This window comes from Colias croceus, chromosome 27, assembly GCF_905220415.1.
Source record: "Colias croceus chromosome 27, ilColCroc2.1".
Taxonomy (NCBI): Eukaryota; Metazoa; Arthropoda; class Insecta; order Lepidoptera; family Pieridae; genus Colias; species Colias croceus.
The window spans coordinates 1,560,912-1,569,428 of record NC_059563.1 but is presented as its reverse complement, the minus strand read 5'-3'; the positions used below and the strand labels follow the sequence as shown (position 1 = coordinate 1,569,428).

The window sequence follows — 8,517 nt, the reverse complement described above, 5'->3', positions numbered from 1 at the left end:
CAAATCATTGCAGTGTGCCCCAATTGCAGGTCAGTTGCACGATTCACGGGCGGGTATGCAACGGGCCCCCAAGCTTCTAAAAATAGATGTTCTATATTCGGGCAGGTCATGTAATGCAAGCCTCCATAATGTAGGTTACCTGATTTTCTTTGTTAGTCAGTGACGTAGTTTCAGTATGACGTCATTGCAATTGATCGCTCGAAATTCGAAATTTGAATTCGTAATTTTTGTTACATTTTTTGTGCTAAGAATTTTAGCGTTCATTTATTATTTTTCACGTAAAGCTGTTTCTTCTGAATAATTTTCAAAGGATTACTTATTCAATTAACACCTTTGTCATTGTTACCTTGCTTATATAATATGCCATTAGTAAATGTTATAAAGAAATACAATAACATGGTATTTATTAAATATTTATTGATTGATATAAAATTCAATAGTACATAATTTTCTTTATTAAATAAGTAATAACACATTTGTATACATTTCTCTTTGTAACAAAATACAAGGTAATCTAATTTTACATTAAATAGGTTAGTAATTAAAAAATAATTATAACATTTTAAGTTATGGCTACGACTTTAAAAAATCTAACACCAAAAAATGATGGACCGATAATAATGTGATTTTGCGCATTTGAAAAATTTTATTTACTTTGTAAAAGATGGATTTACTAATTATAGTAATAACTAAAAAGCGGCATTTAATTAAAATAATAATTTAACAAAAGTAAAGTTCATAATTGACTGTATTTGCTAATACTTTGTTATCTTTAAATGAATAACTTCAAAAACACAAAAACAGGAATTATGAATAAAAAATACATGTTACGTTGAGTTTTATTTGGTTCCCGATACTTAGTAGACATGACAATATTATAATATGTATAATAATTATAACACTAGAAAAACATCAAGTTAGGACTTACAACTTAATTCATAATCTAAATTCTAAACAGTAAGGAAAAAAACCGTCAGGCCAAAAAATAATTATTAAATCTCTGAAGGGTATGTAATTTTCTCTAAAAAAATCTCTACATTTTTAAACTAGATGGCGCTGTATTAAAAGGTTTGTATCGCCAAATAACATGAAAATATCATCAATTTATTAATAGAAACAATAGTGAAATGAATAAATCAATAAAAATCCAACAGTTTTATTAGTTACCTTATTTTAATAAATATAAAACTTATATAAAAAATTCACAACTGTATAAGCTTATTCTATTTTCTTTAAATTACACATGATATCGAAACAGTTTTATAATATATTCGTTATCTCAGCCATTTTTATGGTAAAGACTTACAAACACACATGTGTAAACACTACATACAAAAATACTTTATGACATATTTCACGCTATTTGACTATTATAAATATAACTCTTAAATATTTTAAAGTGGTCACACAAAAAGAAAAGGGACATAATATATTATATAAACAACGCCAGAAAGGTAATTTATTTTTCGATTAAATATAAAGAACTGTATATATAGAATATATTCTAAATAATAATTATTCTATAGATGCAAAGAGTTAATACATTTTATTATATTGTGTGAATCGGAAATCTTACCTCTCCGAAAGTCTTTTATAATTTATACGACAATGAATAAATTATGAAAAAAAATGTATTTTTATGAAAACTTAACTAACTTCTAAAAAAAGCATCGTTTTTGTATGACCACTCAGTTACATATTTATTTGTTTTATTTTAATTTACAGATTTTCAAATTCAGTTTCAGTCTTCGTGGCTTGAGCTAAAGCTGCTTTCCGTAAATCTTCACTTTGCAAAGCCAATTGGTTCACTAATTTCTGAAATAAATAAACAAATATATTATAAAATTATATTTAATACAATATACAGAGTGGATGGGCTTTGTAGAAAAGTATGTACTTGAAATACTGGAGACAGCAATTAATGTTAATTTAAGAAATAGAACTGCATTAAAAGAAATGGAATATAATGAATGTTTCCTTTCAGAAAAATTAAAAATTTACTTTAAATTCAGTATTGTAAAATCGTCGCCTTATTCCATGACTTGACGGTATTGCCATGACGCGACCTTAAAATTTTACTCTCAACGCGCCTAAAGAAGTTTTACTTCAAAAAAATCTTATTAATATTTTTTTAGTCAAAATTCATATTTACCACAATCGTCGCCTTACTCCATGACGTGACGCCACCTTGAAATTTTACTCTCAACAAGTTTCACTTAAAAAATATATAAAAAAACTTACAATATGATCTAATCCATCCTTAGTAGGCCTGCTCTGTGAATAGACCATGCATATTTTTGTGTTTTGAACAGCTATGGGACTCTTCTTAGCTATTGTTTCCGCGATTTCTAATACTTCTTTTATTGCCCTGTAAGTTTAAATAATTTGAAGATATAAATTGAACGACATAAATGTGGATTTCGTAAAATTTTATTAGAATTTAATAATATTATCTATCTCTATGATAAACTATAATCGAGAAATTGCGTTGAAAAATGCACTAATTATGTAATTTCAATTGCATAATTTTGTGTAAATAAATAGGTACTTTTTTATAATTAAGTATATTATATAATAAAAATAATTTATAGCAGCAATAAGTATTTAAAGTAGGTACATAAGTAAGGCTAATCACCATTGAAAAAAAGATCAGTGAAACAGATAACAAAAATATTAACCTACCTATTACAAAAAAATAAAGAAAGGAAACAAATTCAGTCATGAGGCGGGATTCGTTCCAATTACTATTACAAATATTTTTAAGTACTTTAATACTATAAAACTAAAGTTAAACTTACGTATCTTGATCCGGGAATATCTTACTAACTAGACCAATTTCCAATGCTTCTTTAGCTTGTAATTTTCTAGCTGTGAAGCACAGTTCCCTTGCTATTGATGTATTGCCTATTACCTGGAATTCAAATCAAATACCTATTATATCACCTGGAAATCAAATCAAATATTATTGTAAAATTCAATAATACAAATGTAGGTTTGGATGTGACTTGATTTTTTATTATAGTACAAAGTAGTCTATCTAAAAAAAAATACAAAATTGGCCTGAGCAGTTTTTATATGACATGTCCAAATCACATCACAATGATATGAATAAACTTTCGGATTCAGATTTATAATATTATGAAAACTGGTCATAAACATAGTGTTTTATTATCATTAATAATTTAATTAATTTTTATACATTAAATTGTGAGTTTACTACTTTTAATAATAATCAAATCATCGATCAATCTTAATAATAGACATACAAAACAGTACACTATCCTAAAAAATTATACTATACCACTAGACTATAGAAATAATAAAAATAATTTGTCTATCTGTCTGTTTATCAATCCTTACCTTAGGCAATCTCTGTAGAGTTCCTACGTCAGCGGCCAAACCTAAATCTACTTCTTTCACTTGGAACCAGGCATCTTGTGTGCAATACCTAGAAATAATAATATCTATAAAGAAAGCGTTAAATAAAAATACGAATTTTTCAGGTTTTTAAATGCTATCATAGTTCATACTAAGAATTAAAATATATTCGTTTTTGAAGTTATACTTCTTTTGGCGCGATGGAGAAAAATGATGAGAGTGAATTTTTACGATGCGCGCGCACACCGACACCTAAATTTAACAGCATGAAGTTAGTTCTAGGTGGTATGAAAATTGATAACTATGTTCAAGTTGTATATTCTCGTATTTTTTTTCCATACGCCAAAGAAGTATAACTTCTAACGCGTGTACATAAGTACACACACTCTTTTTTTATCACAAATTGTGTTCAAGAAGCCAATGTAGCATATTTTGTTTTATTAAGAGCCGATTTTTCAATCCTTGGTTAAAATTTATCCTTCCAATAAAGTATTACACGAACATTTTAAAAGTCACCTGGTAACTGTAAAATACGGACAATTAGAATACATTTTTGAAATGGTAGTTTAATACGTTATTCGATGAATAAGTTTTAACCAACGATTGAAAAATCAACCCCTAAAACATTAAACGGTGTATTTTTTTTTCATTATACAAGTAGATAGTCGAAGTTCTTACTTTATAGCCCCGACTAGGAGTTGTTTTTATGGATTGACATGCCTGGGCGCGGCATCATAGCTCTCGTACGGATGGACCGATTTTGATTAACTTTTGATTTTGTTTGAAAGATGAATTCCTTGGGACTTTTGATATTAATTACATAGACTTATTAATAATTTTATATTACATTATATATTATAATTCTACCTCATATCAGCAGCTGTTATAAGATCGACGCCAGCGCCTACGCACGCGTTGTGTGATATCACTAAAACCGGTTTCACGCAGTCTTCCAAAGCGGTAATACCGTTCTGAAATAATAATTTTATATTGAAATTTATACTTCTAAAAAGTAATATTCTAATTAAAAAGTAAAAATAAAATATACAATTTGCATTTACATGAAAAAAAAATTGGAAAAAATACATATGAAAAGAATTTTTTTTTTTTTATTAAAACACCATAATGACTGAAGGTAAAATACACGTAACGTTTTAATTTTTATTTAGCCCTTAACGAAAAGCAAGACAGAAAATTACACTCAAAATGTATGACTAAAATGAATTCTCAAGATCAAAGGTACAAAATGACTGATTTCACAGCTAACATATTCCCTTTACCCATCCATCAAAATTCTAAAATTTAAAGTCAATTCAGTGATTTCGAAAAAAATTTTTTCGCGTAAATTTAGACACAAAAAGGACATACTGTATAATAAATAATTACCAAATAAGCATTACATATTTACCTGAAACCTAACTATCATCTTTTCAAACATTCTAGCCCGTCGTCCTACATCTTCGATTTCAGATATCTTGTTTCCTTCTTGGATAAGACTGTTGAAATCTATGCCTGAAATATGAATATAAAAAATTATGGAATGGAGAGATAAAAAATTTATTCGTTTTTTTGTCGCTTAATTGTATTACATTACTTTGGAACAATATAGGTAATATAAAAAAAAAAATTGATGTCTGTAAAGTCGGTTAACTGACGATAGTTGAACGTGACAACGATTGTGCTTCTTTGTCGCTCGTTCCGTGCTCTCGCTCGCACTTCTAGCCTTACATGGAACGCCTCAGATGAGTCAGAGCAAGGTAACGCCGCATGAGTCATGTTTTTTCGTGCGTGCAGCCGGCTATATCGAATTATAAGACGTTGTCACTTGTCACGTCAAAAAATTATTTGTATATTGGTCAAGGAACTGCGTGGAAAAGATTAATTTTTATGGTACAAATTGTCACCCCCTATTTTATCCCCTTGGGGGTAGAATGGATCAATTTTAATTTTCTTCCCTTTTTATTCTCAAATTGAATTATTATCCTTGAAGATATATTTATCTTTAAGCTGATATTAATTTAGATAAGTTACTAACTGTTAATAAACTTTTTATGCTGTGTCATTATAATAAAGTATACAAATTTTCGTAACAAAATTTCACAAAAAATTGTGAGGATGGACGTATGGTGTATATGTAAGTTTGTTACTTTTTCACGCAAATATTACTGAATCGATTACAATGAAATTTGGTATGTAGGTGACGACCCAAAATAAAATATAGGCCACTTTTGGAAATCCCATAAGTACGGGAATTATGCGGGTTTTTCTACTATTATATAAGAATGTCTTACCACCAGTAAAATGCTTTCCTCTTCCAGATAATACCACAACTCTGCATTCTGGATTGTCACTCAGGGACATGAAGCAATCTCTCATCTCACTACAAGGATAAAACATATTTCTTAATTATTAAAATATTTATATAATATTTACATCTACATAAGTAAAAGTAAGTTGTTAGTTACGCCAGTTATATCTTAACTAGCTTTCCGCCTGCGGCTTCACCCGCGTTTTCAAAGAAAAACCCGCATAGTTCCCGTTCCCGTGGGATTTCCGGGATAAATCCTAGCCTATATTACTTGTGGATAATGTAGCTTTCGAATGGTGAAAGAAATTTTAAAATCGGTCCAGTAGTTTATGAGCCTATTCATTACAATCAAACAAACAAAGTTTTCCTCTTTATAATATTACTGTAGATAACAGTTAAAAATATTTGAATTTTAGGTTAGGTTTTTGGTTTGTGAATTGTGTTTTTTTTTTCCTACATTTATTAGGATAATAACTTTCGAAAAATTCAATATGCTCTCACATAGAAAGTAAGATTAGTAGCTTTGCAATATTTCAATAACACATACTTAGAATATCTTAAACTAGCGGTCCACCCCGGCTTCGCCCGTGGTACATATTTCACAATAAAAGATAGCCTATGTTCTTTCTCAGGGTCTAAAGATTGTCTGTGCCAAATTTCATCAAAATCAGTCCAGTAGTTTATGAGCCTATTCATTACAATCAAACTAACAAAGTTTTCCTCTTTATAATATTATATATTAGTATAGATTTAAATTTTTAACACTCAATTAAATTAACAATTATTTATCAACAAAATACAAACCTCCACATATTTACACTAAATGTATTTAACTGTTTTGGTCTGTTCATTTCCACATGAAAAACATGTTTCTTTGGCATGGATACAGCTAATGTTTCAAATTGAGGTATATCTGATGAATACAGTCTTGTAAGCATGCCTGTAAATAGTAAATATTCAATTAAATAATTGTATTTTTTAATATTTGCAACATATGTAGAAAACAATAAGATTTACTACTTCTTGTGCCAGTGTCAAGTTAAAAAGTGGGTTTTGATAATATTAATTCATAGATTTGAGTATTTTTAAGTTTAACAATTTATTTCCTTTAGTAGCTTGCACAATATGATTTAACTTCTAAGGAGTTGCATTGCATGAAAATTGACGAAAGATTACAAGTAAAAAAAAATGTGCATACATCCAGCCAGTATTCTTGTTTACTTTGTGTCACCTTTGGCTTTATAAAAAACAAAAACAAAACATTAGGAGTCCATGGTGACTTATAGCAAATAGTACAATCAATACCTATTCAATTATAAAAAATGTACATAATTAACTAGATTAATCAATAATTAAAATAAAAGTTGTACTTACGAGACATCGTTTTAATCGACGCATGACTAGATTTAGAGAACTGCGACAACATTTTCACGTAATTATCTTCTTTCACTGTAACTTTCGAAATAAAATATTTATTGTTTGATTGTTTTTTACGTTCAAAGTTCAAAGTGCGATCACTTGAATCAAACAAGGGGGAATGTCAAAATAAATGTTTACGAAATGGAAATTGGAAATGTCAAAATCATATTTATCACGTGGCACTGACAGTTGTCATAATTGACGTTAAACCGTTATACGCAGAAAAAATTAATTAACAAATTATTAATATTTAGAAGGGAGAATACAATGTTCCTCTGCATATGTCTAATAAAACTAGATAAAGTTTCATTTATTTTCATCATCGGATTCCACTATAGGCAGCAATTAAACCTTACATAAATATTTTTCACATATTTTTATTAGTAAACTATGAATCATTGTGAGACTTGAGTTAATTAATAAGTATGACACTACGAGACCAGTGCAAACTTAGCACCCCATCTATGGAATTTTGGGTCGAAAATGACCTTGATCGTTAGGTCCCCGTTAGGTCCTTTAAGGTCCCACAATTTTTTCGTTAGGTCCCCTTTAGTTTTTTTTTTAATAATTTTTTAAATTTTAGGTATAAAAAAATGCAACTTTAGCACCCCATCCATAGAATTTTGGGTCAAAAATGACCTTAATCGATAGGTCTCCGTTAGGTCCTATAAGGTCCCACAATTTTTTCGTTAGGTCCCCTTTAGTTTTTTTTTTAATAATTTTTTTTTTAATTTTAGGTATAAAAAAGTTACACTTTAGCACCCCATCCATAGCAAAATTGGCAAATTTTATCAAAATCGTATTCTTTACTGTTAGGTCCGTATAGGCTCATCATTGAAATTGTTGAATTATTTATTTTATTAAAATTATAAAATAATAAAAACCTGCGCATGCGCCTTAGAGCATTAAGGCATGCGCACATTATACATAAACAGCGCGAAATTTAAAATCGTATCGTTTCATTTATTAAATAAATCTATTGTTCTGAGAGTGCTTATTTATTAAAAACCTACTTTTCAATCTAGACTTAAAATAACTATTAGTGTATTAGTGTAAATCTATGGTGTATATATATTTTTTGTAGCGGCCACAGGGCCACACTATCTGGAATGTCATCGCGGCGTTTCTGCGTAGGGTCAATCATCATAATTATGGTAACTTAGGTTATAGTTGGAAATAAAGTTTTGATACTTTAATTTATTATTACGAGCTTTGTTTTTTTGAGAGATTAACAACCTCTTCATCTATATAATATTATATATATGTAATCTGGTACTGTTATCTGATACAGATAAAAAAAGAATAGCTAGTGAATGTAAGAATAAACATAATAAAATACAATTAAATTTTGTTTAATCAATATAATCATATTAAATCTAAAAGCCGCGTTCAGCCGCGAATAAAGAATAAGA

At 28.8% G+C, this 8,517-nt stretch overlaps 1 protein-coding gene across 1 annotated transcript; it reads right to left on the bottom strand.

The window, feature by feature from the left end:
- Window positions 1-827: 827 nt before the first annotated feature.
- LOC123703738 (delta(3,5)-Delta(2,4)-dienoyl-CoA isomerase, mitochondrial) lies at window positions 828-7,220 on the bottom strand. The gene is made up of 9 exons (XM_045651839.1): window positions 7,061-7,220; window positions 6,491-6,626; window positions 5,670-5,758; window positions 4,787-4,890; window positions 4,246-4,349; window positions 3,361-3,448; window positions 2,799-2,911; window positions 2,242-2,368; window positions 828-1,815 (listed from the first exon to the last, which is right to left on the bottom strand). The coding sequence occupies exons 1-9, from the start codon at window positions 7,110-7,112 to the stop codon at window positions 1,720-1,722; spliced, it is 909 nt and encodes a 302-aa protein (XP_045507795.1). The 5' UTR covers window positions 7,113-7,220; the 3' UTR covers window positions 828-1,719.
- Between the last annotated feature and the right edge of the window lie 1,297 nt (window positions 7,221-8,517).

Excerpts from the sequence above, each read along its gene's own strand:
- LOC123703738 (XM_045651839.1), bottom strand. The coding sequence starts at position 7,112 with ATGTTGTCGCAGTTCTCTAAATCTAGTCATGCGTCGATTAAAACGATG. Across the intron at positions 4,350-4,786 it reads AGATGATAGTTAGGTTTCAG|AACGGTATTACCGCTTTGGA; the intron begins GTAAATATGTAA and ends TTATTATTTCAG. Across the intron at positions 2,369-2,798 it reads ATATTCCCGGATCAAGATAC|GGCAATAAAAGAAGTATTAG; the intron begins GTAAGTTTAACT and ends TTAAACTTACAG.